The sequence below is a fragment of the Hypomesus transpacificus genome, chromosome 18 (genome assembly GCF_021917145.1).
Source record: "Hypomesus transpacificus isolate Combined female chromosome 18, fHypTra1, whole genome shotgun sequence".
NCBI classification, from domain to species: Eukaryota; Metazoa; Chordata; class Actinopteri; order Osmeriformes; family Osmeridae; genus Hypomesus; species Hypomesus transpacificus.
This window is the reverse complement of record NC_061077.1, coordinates 8,710,621-8,730,031: the sequence shown is the minus strand read 5'-3', so window position 1 is coordinate 8,730,031 and position 19,411 is coordinate 8,710,621. Positions and strand designations below refer to the sequence as shown.

General features: G+C 44.5%; 1 protein-coding gene across 9 annotated transcripts in view; it reads left to right on the top strand.

Annotated features, from left to right (window-relative positions):
* prdm16 (PR domain containing 16) overlaps positions 1-19,411 on the top strand; it is a 159,491-nt gene that overhangs the window by 121,541 nt on the left and 18,539 nt on the right. For 8 of the 9 annotated variants that reach the window (XM_047039874.1, XM_047039878.1, XM_047039877.1 and 5 more), the window contains exons 4-5: positions 13,237-13,377; positions 18,653-18,755. In XM_047039874.1, the coding sequence (XP_046895830.1) occupies positions 13,237-13,377; positions 18,653-18,755 (244 nt within the window). Of the gene's footprint in view, positions 1-13,236; positions 13,378-16,899; positions 17,247-18,652; positions 18,756-19,411 lie in introns of those variants that run through there. The other variant, XM_047039880.1, reaches the window with a different exon arrangement.

Below are 19,411 nucleotides of genomic sequence, written 5' to 3'. Positions count from 1 at the left end.
TTGTTTGCTTCCTCAGAACTACAGGTAAAGTAAAACTTGTAATAATAGAGTAATTATTCACGGGTTCATTTGAAAGTCCTTGCAATTGGACAGACTGCCTCCAATGCAGCTTTGGTGTCCCAGGGGCTTTGGCCCTGCATGTTGGGGCCCTTGGTGGGCTTGAGAGCTTGGGTCCCTGCCCATAGCAGTGCCCTCACTGTCCTTCATCATCAACACCAAACACACACACACACATTCCCTGCTGGATATGAACATTGCTTGTGTTCCCATCATGAGTTGATATTATGACATTATTACTATGACATTAGCTATTGGCACGTTATCAAGAAACATGATGCGAAAAAGACTTTGTACACTTTGTATCTCTTCAGATCTCTTTGTAACTAAGTATGCCAATTGAGATGCCTTTGTGTGTGCTGTGTGTTCCATGGTTGTATTAGACTGTTCTGTTGGACTTTCATCGGATCTTAGCTGTTGGAAGCTGTTGCCCCTATTTAAACATTTTGGTATTTCTTTTTTAGCTCAATTTTTGTAACACCCTTCATATTACACCCTCTTTCCATCTCCCTCTCTCCCCTCTTCCGTTCCGTTTTTTCTATGTCACCTCTTTCCCTTTCTCCATCTCTCTCCCCCATTTATCACTGTAGCAGCCCTCCTGCTGTCCTTAATAGCTGCTAAAGCAGTGGAAGATGGGAAGGCGAGCCTCCTCGCGCAGCTCTGCCATAGGCCCCCCTCTCTTGCTGAGCGCAATCACACTAATGCACCCGCTTAACCATTACCACCTCCACAGGGGGGCCTACATCCCTCGATATATCCCTCCATACATTAAGGCAGATTGATACCCATCACTGAGACCCCGGCTCTCACATGCTCTCAATATTATGTTTAACACACACCAGATGGCTTTAGGGGTCTTGAGCCACACCGCCTCTGTAGATGAGATGAGCTCCTTTAATTAAAAGGCAGTGGGATATATGGGCTCTTGGGTGGAGGTGGACAGCCAGGATCCATTATCTGCGTGTCAGGGCCCACAGGAGTCATTGTTAGGGTGAAGGTTAAGGCTGCAGGCCGGGGCTCCCAGGACCAGGGGCAGCCTGTAAACGTCAGCTTCAGCCCCGGCTAGCCACTGGAAACCATCGTTCAAAACCACCACCGCTCTGCTGATGTATGGTCTTTTGGAAGGGGGGAGGGGGGGGGTTGCGATGAGAGAGATGTAGGGAGGGAGAGAGAGAAAGGGAAGGAAGAGGGTGGAGGTAGAAAGAAAGAGGAAAGGCTAGAATGAGAGGCACTAAAGGCGCTAACTCTAGCGCTTAGCCTGAAACAAGCCTAGCCAAGAGGGTGCTGCTTTGGAGCTCAATGGCTGTATTGTGTTCACATTTGAACCTTGGCCAAAGTACTGCGAAATTTCGAAGCGGGGGGAAAAAAGAAAGAAGTGGGAAATTAAACAATGGTTTACACAACAGTAAAATCGGCCTTTTCCTCTTGTTCGCATGTGTGGCACCGACACTCGTCGAGAACTACTTTTATAGCCCCTCTCTGCCTGTGTATTCTCAGCCCCTGCTAAGGCAGAAGGGTGGTCCCCCTTCACACACTCACAACAAGACACACACACACTTACACATACACAGCACCCACCCCCAGGCTGCAGTGAGAATGCCCAGATACTCCCATAATCCTCGTTTAACAGTACTGCACGTCCCCTCACATTGGGTCGGCTTTTAAACTAAAGCTAATCCCATTGGACAGACCGTGCTGCACGAGCCCCCCTCCCCAAACTCCAGCGCTCTCATAGACTGGAGCCAAACTTCCAAGATCCCATGCAAGTATGGAGCTGGAATCAAACCGTAGCTTCGCACAAGTAGGTTGAATCCACCTTGAGACCCATGCAAGTAGCTGGAATCCAAACATGATATTGAAGGACCGTTGCATGAAGTCGGAAAGGGGGAAGAGAGAGAGGAGAGGGTCGTTTTTTTTGTCAGGTCTACTTTGAGGTTAGAGTCAGAGTGTTACCAAACATAGAAGCACATTATCTCCCCGCAATCATCTGGCTTCAATCTGGCCTGCTCTCTACTGTTACTCCTCTGTCTGGACCTCCATCAGAACTTCTCCTGGTCCACATCTGTCTGCCACCTCCTTTCTGGTCTTGCTGTCTTCATTTACCATTCCCTGCCTACCTTCCCCTCTCTACCACTTCATTTTCCTCCCTTTCTGCGGCTCTCTTTGTACTGTTCCTTCTTACCCCCTCACCATCCTGTCTACCTATCTGTCTGGCTTCCCTCCCTCTCTCCGTCTTTCTTCCTCACCCTCTTCCCTCCAACTCCCCTATGTTTTGGGGATAAGGCAGCGTTTTCGGTGTCCAGGTTTCACAGGAGGTTTGAATTTGAAAGTCATATCTGAGAAGGAACGTTGTGCCACGAATTGGAGCCCCATAAAATGAATTTGCATTTCACACAGCACACGGATTTGATGGAGCGACCAGATCTCAGGGAAGACTAAGGCTATTGGAACCAGCTGCACTGAATCTTCATTTAAAGTTACACTGTTGCCACTCTTTCAGCCCCCCTCCCTAACCTGAGCATGCCCTTGCACACACAACCTTCCTCTCTGTGTCTCCTCCCCGTCTCTCTCCACCTCCCTCTTCTCCTCAGTTCCTTTTTCTCTTGTGCCACTTTAAACCTGTTCCTGTTTATTTGTCATTTGCTGTGGATGCTGGAGGAAGGAATGTTTCTCTAACTGGCACAGCAACAAGGAGGGAGAGCGGGGGCCTTGGATGTGGTAGTGGTGGGCTGGAACTGCAGCCATCAGCACATTCCCGGTCCTTCCTCACCTGTGCCAGCTCTCTCCCCCCTCTCTCTTCCTCTCTCTTTCTCACCTTCCCACCCTCAGTGTGGAAGTGTGGAGTGGATATTGGAGGTGAGTGCCCTAGGCTGTGCTGACAGTGGCAGTGGGCACAGTGGACTTTCAGTCTGTCATGTAACGTGGGCTTTAGTGCCCCCACCATCCAGACCACAAACACTGTCTAACTCTCACACACTCACCTCCATTTTAGGTCAAAATCTTTCAATTGCAGAGTACGCTAAACCATCAACACTGCGTGTATTGATCAATGCATTTTAAATACAAGCTAAATATTTATTCCATATCGTGTCATTTTTTATCCATATCGTCAGCTTTATTTCTCTCGTGTCTGTCTCTGTTTTCCCTCGAGGTATTGTATTGTAGTCAGAACACAAAAGAATGTCTGTGTTGATACAGTATTTGATAGCACTACATATGCCACAAATTAATATCAGCAGTCACTTCCATATTTATGTTTGCCCAGTTCCGCAAATTGTCTGACCTCACAGTTGGCCTTCAGTGTCAGAGCTGATAGAGTTGAAGCAGGGTTGTTTGAACGTTAGTTACACACTTCCTAAGGGTGGCTTAATATGCTGTCGGACCTGGCAAGAGCACACTGGTTGGAGTAATTTAGTGTACTTGGTTTTAATCCAAGAACCTTTCAATTTACATCTCAATTCACATTTCTGTGTTCAAAGTGTACATCACCCTCAGTCTCTAATTAAATCCATTTTGTGCAATCATAAGGATATATAAAACCTCATCCTCTTTCTCCCACTTTTGCTCTTGTGTATAATTCTATTTGATGTTTCAATAAATAAATATTTGAAGTTGTAATGTAAGAAGGTCTTTCAGGTCAGCTTGTTGTAATTTATGGTTTCCTGGTTTGGAGACTCCTGCCCATGGAGGCTTTCAGGACTGTGCACACATGCAAACACAAATACACACTTGTACCTACACTCACACACACACATATATATAGACAAATATAAATTAAATATATATATATATATGTAGAGAGAGAGAGAGTTTGAGAGAGTCCAGCACCACCTGCATTCCAATACATACACACATAATACACACAAACAACACTAGACCAAGGCTCAGATAAACATTACCACTCTCAGTTTGGACCCCTCCCATCACTGTGTCCCAGGCTGCCAGGGAGAAAGCGAGAGAGAGAGAGAAAGAGAGAGAAAGAGAGGCCAGGTAACCACACAGGAACCCATTCAATCAGACTGCCAGCAGGACAAGTCAAACATTGAATTTATCAGAGTTCAGAATCATAAAAACCTGTCAATTTTGAAGGGTATAGTTAGACAAAGCGGATTGTTTATTGATTACAATCGGAGGGCCTGTGATGAAGCTGGATGTTTATTGGTGGGTAGTAGTGTTGGATCCAGTCTCCACACTTGTCAGGGGTTGGGTTTCACCACCAACGCCTGGCAGGCCAGTAGCTCCAACTGCATTTCACTTTTATGAGCTACTTACCACCAAGCCCTTATCTTTACTGTCTCACTCTCTCTGTCTCCTTTTCACACACACAGACACGGGTGCTGACACACACACACACACTTCCATAGATACACATTTGACTACACATTTTTACTGCGATGTCTTATCAGTCTATGCTCTAGCATCCTGGCCTGTCTACAGAGGGTGTGACTGACAGTCATGATACTCTGCTAAGTCATTCAGATCCTCCCTGCAACAGGTGCTCGTGCAGACAAGCACCTCCAACACTACCTGCTTTGTTTCATTTACTACTTTTTCCAAATATTTCCAGACATTGTTGATATATACTGTATTTTTGTATACATTGTGTAATACCCCTAATGTTTTTTTTTTTTTTACATATTTATTTTATGTCATTAAAAGGTTCACCCATAATCCTTTGTACCAGTAACTGGCAAACCGGCATTAGAATGTTTGTGCAGTTGGACCGGTTAGTGCTCAGGATAGGAGAGGAATAATAGAGTTATTTTACAGGAAACAGACAACACAAAAAACTTTACATAAACACACACACACACACTCCTCATCTGTTCTGTGTTCAAACGTTGACCTCTATCTAGCGTTCATATATTTAGCTTTAACACTGCACCTGCTTTGCTATAATGAGCCAATACATCTCCTCCCTAATTGCCCTAAATACATATCATAAAGTGAGGCCATAAAAAGGGTCCGACTTCCAAAGCTGCTCTCCAGTAAAGCGGAGAGGCATAGCACAACACACAGCACACCCCCCTCAGACCACCTTAACGAGACACCGTAAATAACACACAGCCATTTCATTAGCGAGGCGCGGGCTGAGAGATGGCTCGCTCGAACCGCAGGGCCGGGGAATTCCTGCCAGACGGCAGAGATGCTGCTGCAGGCGGGGGGAGAGAGGGGAAGGACGCGGCGACGAGTGAGGAGGGGGGGGATGTTGTTTTCCTCAAAACTATCAATACAGCACTGTGCCTCTAGCTGCTATCATCCAAAGCACACAATTGTGTGTCTGTGTGTGTGTGTTTGTGTGTGTTTGTGAACTATGATTTAAGCCTGTGATTCGGCAAACTGTTGCATTGATGTGTGTACGTGTTGATCTATCCGTTTTGACGAGAGGGGCAAAGCTGGGTGACAGTGTGTGCTGTCAGGGCTCTCATTTGAGAGGAGTGTGTTGGTTAGGCCCCTCCACAGGACAGGCACTGACAGTTCCAACCCAGTCTCACCGCAGCCCAGATGGCTTTTTACAAGCTGTAGGCCCTATTCTGCCTGACCGCCCGCCCGCATGATCGCCCAACCGCCCGCCTTCCCAGCTTTTAATTATTCAGATCTGCGCTCTGACAAGTAGTGACAAGAATTATGATCGGATATGAGGGGAAAAAAAGCCACAGTTTTTACATGCCTTCATTCAACATGGCCACATATGCACAAGCACACATGATCACCAACACACATCCTTACAAGCGAAACAACAGTACTCCCACTGTACAAATCCTGCCTACAGCACATTCATACCTCACACTTTCAATACACATACTTGAACATACCAAGGGACGAGGTCCATTCCCTCCTTGACTGTAACAATCCCTGTCTGGTTTCCTGGACGTATGGTTGTCTGTGGAGGAGTTAGACAAGGGCCCTGTTTTTATGGCCACTAATATGGGTAACAGTACACCTGTGTTGCCAGCCTGCCTGCCTGTCTGCCTGCCTGCAAAATGATGTCCAGAGAGGAAACAGGCTGTAAATCCCCACACAGGCCCACCCTCCCCTGCACCCATTCGCATGCAGGGCATTACAAGGTGTGTGCTGCGCAGGGGTGGAAAGGGGGGGGGGGGGGCTTCATTAGTGCATTTCCAGAAAGTCGGACACATATCAAACCACACCACATAAAAATGTTGAGAGACAGAGAGCTAGAGAACGGAGGAGAGAGAGAGAGAGAGGGGTAAAATGTAATCCAAAACACAGAATAGGGTTTACAGTATGGGGGCAGACAACAATATGTTGTAGTATAGGACACAGCACAACACCTTAACACAGTTGTTCATATTGCACTCCACACATGTTCCGTCATCATGGCTGTAAAGTGTGTGTACGATAGACAAGGTGTGTTTTTATGACATTATATGGCACCGCCTTGTATTTCAGAGGAAATTGAAGGCTTACCATGGAATGCACTGAATCTCCTCTGGTTGGCACCTTTGTGTGCATGTGTGTGTGTGTGTGTGCGTGGGGGTGTGTGTGTGCATGTGTGTTATTTGACATCTGACTCATAAGATAAATAACTATATTTATAGATGATACCCTTATACTTTTGTATTCTTCTTACGTAGATTTGTTAGTGTCTTAGGTGCTGCCTCTTTAAATCCATCTTTCAGGATTGTTTTCAACAATAACTAGAGGACAATGCCTGGTGTGGCATTCCTCTGCCCTCTTTTGTGTCTTTTTTCAAACTCTTTTTGATTCTCCTCATACCTCCCACATCATCTTCTCCCCGGTCAAGAGCTCTTTGAAGTTAATAAATATGATGCATCTCTCTCACTCTCTTTCTCTTTCTCCCCCTTTCTTCAACTCCCTTTCTCTGTCTGTCTCTCTTTCTCTCTTCCATTATTGTCTCTTTTCCTTCCTTCCCCATCTTTAGAGCAGACAAAAGCTGTCGGACCAGACTGTTTAGAAAGAGGCCTTCTTGGCAGGACCCCCCGCTAGTCTGTCCACCTCCGCACACACACACACACACACACACTCACAGACACTGTTGAGCGATGGGGCGGGGTCAAGCCATCTCAACTGGCCTCCATCCATCCATCAGACACACACGCACACATACATGCACATAAACACATGCACACGCACACCCATTTTGGGCCAGTGAGTTTGGGGGTTCTGCACTCTGTCAGACGCTTTATTAGGCAGACCTGAGTGTGTGTGTGAGGGGACGGAAACAGAACCCCTCCAGAACAGACACACGCACTCACACACACTCACTTATTTCACGTTGTCGTCTCGAAACTTAATTCCCAACACCTTAAATGACCAGGCCTGCATCCACCTCACGGCCACTCAATCTCTCACAATCTTTTTTCTTTTTCTTTTTTACCAATTAGAATTGTTCCTGTCTACATATCTGCGTGTGTGTGTGTGTGTCTGTCTGTGTGTGTGTCTGTCTGTGTGTGTGTCTGTAGGGAGAGAGTAATGACCTGTACCTCGCATAATGAAGCCTGCAGGAAATCCTGTGTGAGAACTCCAGGTTGCCCTCTGCACCAGATAAAGGAGAATGAATGGGCACATGTGTGCCTCAGAGCCAGCCATCAGTCCAGACCTGAGTGTATTTGTGTGTGTCAGCAGCCTCGCTTTTCTGTCTGAGCCTATTGTATATGTTTCTTAGCTGTGTGTGTGTGTGTGTGTGTGAGTGTGTGTGTGCGTGTGTGTGTCTGTGTGTGTGTGTGTGTGCTTGGAGAAGGAAGTCTAATTTCCACCAGTGCTTGACCCCACTTCTCCACCCAGAAAGCTCTCATGCTAGGCTGCCCCCTAGCTGCTTTTAGAAGACACACACACTCTTTCTCTCTGAAACACACACACACACCAAAAACAATATTGATAGACAGAAACAATGGAAACCACTGATATTTAAATATGTACACACACAGTTCACTGACAAAGTAGGGAGAGGTCTTTATTGTGAATCATCCCACAGCAGAACAACAATAAATGAGAGAAAAGGCAAAGAGAAAGAGAGAGAAAGAGAAACAGAGAACGAGAAAGAGAACAAGAGAGAGAGAGAGAGATACAGAGAAAGATAGAGTGAGGGGTGGTTTATCATCCGAACACCCCCCCCCCCCCCTCCTCCCCCCTCTCCTCCCCGCCTCTCCTCCTGGGCTGCAGCAAGAGCCCCTCGTTTGTTGGGCCACTTCCCCAGGATATGAATACATAAACCAGAGAGAGCAGGGGAGCATTAACTGCCACAACACCATTGTTGCCGCGCAGCTCCCCTCCCTCCCCCCCACCCCTAGATGTGTCAGCCAAGCTTTCCTGTTTTCCCCTACCATGAACACTCTTTACAAGGAAATCTTTCAACAGGTCTCTGAAAATGAAGGGTCCACCTACTGGTAGTCCCATGCAGACCCACAGGGCTGGGGAGTCAAGTCAGGAGAAACAGAAACACACGGCATATTTTTGTCTATGTTTGTCCTTTCTAAGACATTTTGTTTTCTGGCCATCTGTGTCTTGACGCCCACATCTCACTCAGCATATATACTTGCATCTGAGAGGCCTGCTTGTTGTGCGTTTGCATGCACACACTCACACACACACACATCCCCCCATATCTCCATTTTGGAGGTGTCCTGTTACGGTTTTGCTTGTGTCTTTGTGCAACCTCTTGACCCCCCCACCTCCTTGTAACCTCCTGCCCCCCTTCACACCCCCACTCCAACCCCAACCAGCGAATCTCATCCAATCTCCCTCCACAATGTGTTTTAGGTTTGGAGACCACCGCAGGCCTCCCTTTAACAGGGCAGAACGGTCAGACGGACAAAGACACACACACACACACAGTCACACACAGACACGTTTTAAGTGCATGCACATCCACGTTATACACATGCATACAGATAAATGAGTACACCTGTCCTTTGTTGCCATGCTCATGCAAACTCATGCATGCCTTACCCTGGTAACCACAATGGATAAAAGCATCGTCAGATACTCCCAGACACCCTCACATACTTAGATGTAGTCCTTTTCACACCAACATTAGAAGAAAAAAAAATCTTATATTCAACTTGCCACCCATGGCAACACCTCCCAGCTGACATTTCACTGGTAATTCAGCTTTGCTCGACACATCCGTCAAGCTAGGACTGAAATAGTGATGGCCAGAAAGGCCGACCTAGACATCCATTACCGTTCCTAGCTGTCAAGAGTTCCCCTTTGTGTTCTAAGGAGTCTTATGCCCGTTGCGCTCTTATCTGTGCTTCCTGTTGAGAGTGCCCTGCTTCCTGTCCACTTGGACAGGGTTGACACTGAGTAGCTAGCTCAGTGAGGTATGACAGCGGCTATGTTTCGCTACATCTCTCCGCACAATGCTTGACCTTTTTAAAGTGGTAGTGTTTACGATAGTAATGGTTTTATGGTTTCATTGATAAAACCATCCTCATTGGTTTGGTGGGATAGTTAATGGAGCAAAAAGTTGACGTGTTAACACTGTCCATGTGTCCGTGTGAGGATAGACTATGGAATCATGTAGCCGAGCTATCACACAAGAGCCCCTCTCAACATACCCTCCTAGGATCACACTCTGGGAGATTGGGAAGGGCCCTGTCTGCCCTGAAGGAAAAGTCTGGGTTCTCTGTTCTCCTTCCCCCTGCTGGCCTTGATTAGAGTAGGGATCAGTCACCAAATCCTGGGGGACCCCCAGGTCTCTCTCTCACACACACATCTTATGTATCGAAACCTCACAGTTCACACTTCACCGTTCATTCTCACCCCCAACTCCTCTACAACTCTCAGATTTCTTGTATACGGCATGGTTTTGGTTAGCTGTTAATTCATCAGTTTCATAGATGGGTTATCAGGTTATACATTGTAGGCTGTTAGATGCTAACAGGGTTTTGGTTAGGAACTGAGAGAGATAAAGTGGTTTGACTGTGGTAGCTATTGTGTTTGCTTACTCCGACAAACCTTCTCCACACACACCTGATCACTTTCATTGGTCTCTACCATGTAAAGGGCCCTCCCTAACCTATTAAGACTTCAGAGAGTTCCCTGGCATTCAGACCATAAATCAGTCTGAGAAACAATATGTTTGTGGTTGTGGTTAGATAGAAGAGAGAAAGGGAGAGAGAGGTTAGCTTGGAGAGAGATAGGAAGGGAGAGAAAGAGGGAGAGATGTTACGATTAGATGGGAGAAAGACTGGGAGCAAGAGGGACAGAAAGAGGTCAAACCTCAGCAAGGCTGTGGCAGTGCCTATGTTGGTATATCTTTATGACTCCAGCGCGAGCAACTGCTTTCCCGGCGAAGTGTCCCTCCTGTGCCGTGAAAGGTGGAGAGAGGGAGAGTGTAGAAGGTAAATAAATAAACAATCAGCCGCAGGGTTTTTCTGGTTTTTCTTCTCTGCGCTGCACCTCATTTCAGGCCTTATAAATCAGGGCTCCACCTGGACATGGAGTGTTCGCAGGCCCCCTGACACAGGCCTGCAGCTCATTAGGCCCCAAAGCAGATCCTCAGCTACCTCTCAAGGTGTGTGTGTATGTGTGCGCACGTGTGTGTTTGTGTTTGCTTTAAAGGCCAGTCAGAAGCAGCACTGCAATCCCACAGCCTCCCTGCCCCTCCCCTCCCCCTCAGACGAAGCTGTTCTCCATCTGGTCATAAAACATGTACAATACCTGTTTGAGCTCCCTACAGACGCTGGGACAAGTGCACTCTGACTCCAACCTGCACAAGAGATTGGCTTTTTTTTCTAAAGAGGGGAGAGGGAGGATAATTTTGCCTCTATGCCTGGTTAGTTTTCAGTGACTGTTTTCACACATAAAATAAAGGCCTGGACTACATCATTTTGGACTGCTTAACACATAAACCGTGGTGGAAGCAGTAGCTCTTGTTCAGCTGACTGTTTTACTATGTTTATCTACTGCAGATGAATAGAAAGTCATCGTTCTCTCCGTAAACTTCAGTAAGCTCCAAGGATGAGACAAGTACATTGATCTCCACCTCATCCAGTTTTTCCGCCCAAATGCATAACATAACATTTCAAATCCAAATCTCAAGCCGTATTTCCAGAGAGGTGATGAAGAAGAGGTGCATCATTAGCAAACATCTCCGTCTCCACTCTCACAATCATGCCGCTGTGTGAACAAGAAAAGTAGCCACAGGTTCTTCTAGATGTTAAACCAGATTGGCTACGAAAAAAGGTTTTCTCTCATTATATTCTATCCTGCGCGTGCAGGCTTTGCTATTTTAGAACAGGCACAAGGCAGGAGGGGGGCTAACCTAACACTTTCTCTCAACTCACAGGGTGAATAGAAAGCTAGTGTGAAGCCCAGCTGCAGATCGGAGTGAGCTTACGCTAGCTTAGCTCAGCCACCAGATTTACAGGAACACGTGCAACCGGCCTTCACACCTCCAACCAGACCTCCAGTTCCATATTTGCTCACCAAACATGGCACCCACACCTCCCCTCACGACAACACACCTTCTGCACGCGCCTGCTCATGACCAAAAAAAACTACCATTCAATGATTCACACTTCACAACGCACAGGCTCCTGAAAACCATTTCATAAAAAATGTAAGTTGTCAAACTTTATAAAAAGTGTATTTTATTTTATTTTTTTACTTTAGATTCTTTATGATATTGGCAGTTTTCAGTTAAGATTGGCACCTATCTTTCCAAGGTCATAGGTCATCATGTGGGCCAGATAAGATCATAAGGAGACAGCAGGATCTTCTCGTACATGATGAGTTATGATATGTTCATGGTACACCATTTCAAGGATAGATGCTATGCCCTAAAAGGAAAGTATTCAATGGAAACTATATTTGTACTGATTTACTCCATTATATATAAGTTACAATGGAATTAGTACCACAACTCACAAGGATGAAAGGGTTTACTGAACAGAGCTCACATTCATAAAACATTTTGGTCAAACTTTTGTATATTATATTATTATTGATAATAGTAGTTTTAATCGTAGTTTTCCCCCGGTCATTGAATCTTTCACACTGGATATCATCACAGCAGTTTCTTTGGTTCCCCTCTTGCCACACCACCAAGTCCTCCACAGACATTTGATTGTGATTAGGAGCAAGGGAGCCAGGCTGGAGGTCAAAGGTGAGGCCAGCGCAGGCTGATTAGGACCTGTAATTAGAGCTGCAGCTCCGCCTGGGACCCCCAGAGGATCCAGAGGACCTGGTATCACTTCCAGCAGCAGGAGAGAAGAGAGCTCTGCAGAGCTTTGTAGAAAAGCAGCGCTGTAAGATTTCAGGTCTAATTCATCCCGTCATCCCACCCCCCTCACTCTCTGAAAAAAAACCCAAAGCGAAGATTAGCAGACAACAACTACCTTGGTCTTTACATTCTGGCCCTTAATACCAGACTAAGTCCACTCACGTGACCAAACCTATGTTTCTTTACTGTCCTTTTCTCAGCTTGGCATTTACCACCACCGTCATACCGCTCTCATTTTGAAGTATTTGTGGTTTACATTTGAATATGAGCAAGGTCCATTTTTCTCCAACAGTAGATAAAGCACTGGCAGTGGTGGACTCCTCCAGTCAGTCCCCTGCTTTCTTCCCCACAATAAACCTCTCTTCCCCTCTCCTCCTCCATCTCTTCCGTCTCCCCTTCATTATTTCTCAGACAGGAAACTTGAAACCTACTCTCTTGCTCCCAAAGCAGGCAGAGGTTACCAAGGGTGATCAATATGTGCCAGAGAAAGTCTTTAGACAAGTGAAAGAAGATGCAGTTTCTCGACCTTCCACTCCTTTTCCCATTTCCTCTGGCTGCTAGCAGGGGCAACAAGTTGAGGAGGCCCTTCACGATCTACTGACTGACAGGGACACACATACACACATGCAAACGGTTCTACTATGGCTGAATACATGTATGACACACAACACATAAATGGACCCATTACCTAATCATGTTATGCACTTACTCTCACTTTAACAAAGGTACACGGACACATACTGTTTTAGTAGTAGTGTTTTAGTAGTTGTTGTGAACTATTGGAAATTGTTGCTGTTTTTTGGTGAAGTATTGTACTGTGAATGAAGAGGCACTTAAATTATAGACGGTGCCTTTTATGTGTTGTCTTGTCAAAGTGCTCAATGTTTTGGGAGAATGTTTTACAATACTCTATTTTTAAGTTATTTAAGTCAAATATTGAATGCATTCCTCATTCAATCCAACAGGTGGTGGATGACATGGGCAATGTCAAGTTTTGTGTGGACCCAGGCTCAGACGCAGCCAGTGGCAGCTGGCTCAAGTACGTCCGCACCGCCCCCTCCTTTGACGAGCAGAACTTGGCTGTCTGTCACCTCAGTGGAGACCAGGTGAGTGGCGTCCCCCTCCTCCAATCAGCTGTCAGGTCTCATTGTGTGGGCAGAGCCCGAGGACAGATAAGGCAGGGAGCACATGGCATTGTCAGGGAGACTTGAGTGAAGTGCCTGCTATTGTTCGTGTGTGAGTCCCGCTTTATGTGTGCATGTGTGTGTGTCATTGTGAAAGAGTGTGTATGTGCATTGATGAGTTAAGAATGGCCCCATTGTGTGTCCAAGGCCGGGATTATTCAACTCAGTGTGAGGAAGTGACTCACGTCAAGAGGTAAAATAATAGATTGACACTCCTTAGTCATATAATCACTCCAGCCGTTCTCTGGAAGCAGGACATGTTCTCTCACTGTGCTCAGTTTTTGTTCAGCCTCATTATTGCCTAGGTTAATAGTGTCAGAGAAGTCTGTTCTCCTCCCCTCTCCCTGTCCTTCCTCTCTCCGGCCGCCCCATTGGCTACCTCCATTTCCCATCCTGTTACCTGTCATGAAGACTAGCCGGTGCCCCCAGCCTCTCCCTTGTCCTGTCCTCTGGCCTGTCCTCTGGCCTCTTCCAGCCGGTCCAATGTCCCTGTCTGCCACCTGTCTTCGAGCAAGATCTCAGGCAGCCTCTGCTGGTGTGTCCATTCAGGCATCCGCCACTGACACTTGAGCCAGTAGACAGTGAAGCCCGAGCCGTAGACAAGGGGGACAGGGAGGACCAAGCCTGGGCCTCCCAGAATGACAACCACCAATTGACTCACAACACCGGCCCTAATCCTTTTAAGATTTTCACATCAATGCCCCCTGCCACTGCAACACAGTGTCAAAGACATCAACGGATCACGACTAAAATGTGCAGGCTGGCCCCAGTGCTCACTCCAAGTGCTCGCTTGCTTTTAGATGCAGGCTTTTGTTGTTTTTGTTTGGTCCTTTAGTGGATGACTTTGCTTTTGTTTCTGACCCGTTTGTTTGGTGTGGTGACTCACAGGCAAGACCCCATCATTTATTTAGAAACCTCACACACACAAGCACACGATGCTAAAATGCATAATTTATTCAACTTTTTACTCTGACGGGTATTTTATTTTTTGTGCATGCACAATGCATGAGTTTATGGAAATGTGTGTGCAGCAGGAACATTCTAATACAAGCAGTAACCTTTTAAAACATAAGGAAATCATTTATTTACTCGTTCGTCATTAATGTTTTCAGGAATAAGGAAATACATGGATAATCCTGAACAATTCAATCAAAAGATTATTGGACCAACTAATTATAGTATTAGAACTATATTCACCTTTAGACCAATTTGTTCAGTCTTTCATGACAAATTATTTGATGGTTGTCTGAAACTGACCTTGGTGTAAAACAACTCACATCTTGTGTGACCGGTTGGACCTGTTTTATAGAAAATAATAAATGTGAGTAGGTGAGGTGTGTGTGCGAATGTGAGAGAGCATGGGGCTTCATCTACACTTGTGCATTCAGACAGACCATTAACCTCTGAACCCACCATCCCTCATTTCTCAAGATGCTCTTAAGCCGTTTGTCATAACAACACAAGTACACAATGAGTCCCTGCCAGCTCCTTCTGCTCACCGGCGAGAGAAAACACACTCACTATCTCTCACACACATATGGAGACACACACATTTACGTATGGACACAGACTAACAATGGTAAACATTTACTTTAACTTTAGCCTTCATCCAAACCGACCATCATTTCAAAATGAATTCTAAATCAATATGAAAGCTCCTAACCTGAGGGGTGTGTGAATGAACATCAACATTTGAACAACAGTTTGTGGGAGCTTGTTCGTTAGCATCTTAACATGGTTTTCCAAATCCATGAAGACAAGATCACATCAAATGACAGGCAACGTGGTTACCCACAGCTAAAGGCTTGTCCTTTGACACAGAGCAGTGTTGTGTCTCAATAGGAGAGGGGGCTAAAATGGTCCGTCTCTCAGCTAAGACTGGCTTCACCATGTACTCCCTTGTCACACGGTCTTTGTCTTTTGTATCTTGAGTGGACAGGCCCCCCAATATTGTTTGATCTCATTTTCCAGATTGATCACACACTGTTGGGATACAAAGTGTGTGGGTGTGTGTTTGTGTGTGTGTCAGAGAGAGAGAGAGAGAGAGAGAGAGAGAGAGAGAGAGAGAGAGAGAGAGAGAGAGAGAGAGACAGAGAGAGAGAGAGAGAGAGAGAGAGAGAGAGAGAGAGAGAGAGAGAGAGAGAGAGAGAGAGAGGGGGGGAGAGAGACGGAGAGAGACGGAGAGAGACAGAGAGAGACAGAGAGAGACGGACAGAGACAGAGAGAGACAGAGAGAGACAGAGGGAGATTATACTGGGCCTTAGCTGGCATTGATGGATGACACATCTGTCCCCCGGACACTCAAAACAGACAGGAAGAGGTCAAGACATGTCTGAGTGCTGTCAGACCCTTACTGTAGAGTTAGACTGTTCATATCACAATACTTCACACAGACAGCTTCAAAGAGACAGCCCAGGATGAGGCCCAGCTGCATAGCCCATAGGGAGAACAGCACTAATAATGGTTTTGAAAAGGAAACTGTCTTGATTGCATTATTGCTCAATTTTATGTGGCAAATGTTTTTAGGGTTTCAATGTTATATTAATTTGTTTGTATGCTTGTTTAGTGTAATGTCTTTTTATGATGTTGATCCTTTTTAAAGCTAGCCTATCTGACAGCTTATTTAATGTAAAAACATCCAAGTGTGTTTTCGATTTTATCCAACATTTCCTGACAATAAATGTATTTTTATGCACTATCCAAATATTTAATGCAACACTCATAATTTATTGTTTTAATAATTTCATCCAAAATTGTGGATATAGTAGATAGATATAGTATTAAAAAACAATATAGGCTACAGGAGGCGATGAATTTGAAAAGAAATAACGTTCACATGCACGAAGATGCATGAAGATATGCCTATTAATTGTGTGCGTTAAATAACAATTTGGCTGTTCAGGACACGGCACTCAAAAGCATAATCACTGGTGGCCGAATTACTAACCATTTAATATAAAAACAGCATAGGACAAAAGTGTAGAATACAGGCAAGTCGGAACGTTCTGTAAGATAACCTAATTTATATAATTCTGCAAAAATTGTACTAATAATAACGAAGTACTAAATTTGATGCAAATTATTCTGAGTGTATCCAAATGTTTCATGTAATTGTTTACGTTACTCCCACAAATATATGTAAGCACTTGCACAAACTGTGAAATGCATCTGGTGAAAGATAACAAGTAAACACACGTGTAAAAAAAATATTAACTAAAACACATTACTTACTATTTGTTCGGAAAACCTTAGAAAAAACGTTCTAAACGGCGCGCGACCCACCTTTTAGGGTATCGCGTGTTTGTGTGTGTCGGCTGTGTGTGTGTATTATTTAAGTATTTGACCACTGTAGATACATTATTTCCATCAATAATAGATTAATCTAGTGACCAGAGCTGGGACGGGGATGCGGGGAGGGGTCTCCGCGGCAGATCAGTCAATCCTTTCGTTTGAGATAAGAAGGGGAGGAGTGGCCGTCGGTTAACTCCGGGCGCTCCGAGGGGCAATAGAGAATCACTAATGAGAGCTCACCTCATCATCAAAGACGCGCTCAGACTGACTAGAGAGTGGAAGCATCGGCTCCAGCTAGAGAGGACACTCCGCTCACTGCCTGCCTGCCTACCCGGCGACCTCGACTCTTTCCCCGGCCCTGCCGCCCCAGACCCCGGTTTCTCTCTGATACTATGGGTTGTGTTGCCAACTCCACCGGGACAGAACTTCTATTGCAATTGGACGCTTTAAGATCCGCCGCGCAACTTTCTCAACTATTTCAACTCACGGAAAACAGAAAGGTCAGATAACATATTAAATATATGCATGGCTTGTAATACAACAACAACAATAACAACACATTTTATAATAATAACAAAAATAAAATAATGTTATATTAACAGCCAAATAATAATTATCTTGTTTTCGGATGAGTCCGGAAAACCCGCTAAGTCTGTACGAGTTTTTCAATTGGAGTTATCGGTCCTTTCTGTCTATATGTCTGCCCTCTGTCTGTCTGTTTGTCTGACTGTCTGCGTGTGTGTGCGTGTGTGCGTGCCACTGTAACTGATTTAGTAGTGAGCGCCCCCATGTGTCCCCAAAAGACACATCCAGGATCCAAGTTGCGTGGTTAGAAGTTCCATTCAAATTCATTTAATACATCAATCGATTGTGTTTTGTGTGTTTTTTTTTCTCACAAATTTGGCATATTGAATTTGCTCTTCAGTTTAATGCTATTTTATAATAAATAACGAACAGTTTGAGTCACATATGAATCATAATCATAAAAGGTTTTACAACTGAAGTGATCATTTATCAATAATCTCCCTTTATATAGACATGTAATAATAATCTTATCAGCATCGACATTTTTGTAACCCTCTGGATTTGGATTTTCATGTAGGCTAGAACAATCATCCAAATGGTTTATTTGGCTAACCGTGTTCTGCATTTAACAAACTACACTGAAATAGGCTACTTTGTTTCTCTGTCTGCTTTTCATCAACTTTAGGATTGCACCTGGTCTCACAGTCTTTAGGCCGATTTGCATCAGATTTAAAAAAAATCGATGTGAAGGTTTATGCTTTGTCTAAGAGTTACTTGTAACCTACAGATGGATTCAATATGTAGTCTAGTTTATAGGCTGCCTGACAACAACGGCTTTGAATGTTGTAGTTTGAAGAGAGGTAATTTACATTTTCTCTTTGTATAGTAGAGCTATTTAACTAAAATCATTACGATCTCCAGAAATACATTCGTTGGTAGAATTCACGTTTTACCAGTTCAGCGAGAGGGGACAAAAAAACACTGATAAATATGAAAACGTTTTCACAGTAGCCTAACCTATAGCCCACGTGAATTACAGGCGAGGCTTAAATCTTTAGATTGGTAGTAGGCCTAAATCGGGTTAAGAATGAGAATGTGGTGTTGGTTATCTATTGTTAACGATAAACTATTCACCATATCAATTTCTGTGGCATAGCAATAGCTTAAATTGCTGTTTCATATGAACATTTGAAGGAGGACAAATATGGTAGGCTATTGGCAGTTATCAATAACTTGAATAAACAAAATCGCAGAAAGTAGGCCTAATGCAAGTAATGTCTTGGATCCGACTTGAAACCTATGGGCTATAAATAAAATAACTAACCATTGGGGTCGGAAGAGTGCACCCTAACTGCTTTTCTGTCTTCTCTCTTTTTTGCAGATTTATTATAAAGCTATTAGGGATATTGAAGTCGGGGAGGAGCTTCTGGTTTATATGAAGGACGGAATTTTCCCCGAGGGATCGATGGCACCGAATCTAGAAGGTAAGATGAATGCGCATCATTAGCGCATATTTTAAACAAACTCTAACCAGCATCATGTGTTGTTGGCCAGTGAAGTCCGCAGGCGAAAGTGCAAAAGTATCATCATCCTCACACCTTTAGACTTATATGGATCAAAGCTTTTTTCTTATTTTTTTTCCTTTTTTTGGGGGGGTATCTTTTTTTTTTTTACAATTAAAAATGTTCTAGCAATGGTAATCTACATGCAGATGTATTGAGCCTAACGAAATTTCATGACCATAATAACATTTAAACCTCTTATTCTTGCTGTTGATTGCCCACAATATAGCCTATAGCCTACACATGAATACAAACATATCTTTTTTGCATCATATTATGATGATAATTCGCGGAAGTTATAGACCGATTTCAATGGTCTATTTGAATAAATAAGCCTAAAATGTCCTTAACATACTATTGGATGTAATATCAAAATAGTTCGAATTTGGCATGAATGATCCACCTTTGGTGTTTAATTGCTGTTTCGCCAAACAATCGAACAATGCATCATCACTTTAGCAAACTGGATTGATGAATTTTAAGATGATCCAGGAAAGCGCATGTCTAACGTTTTTAAGTTCCCTTTCTTCTCTTTGGTGAATACTGTAGAATTGTTGTTATAGAGTAAAGAAAATACT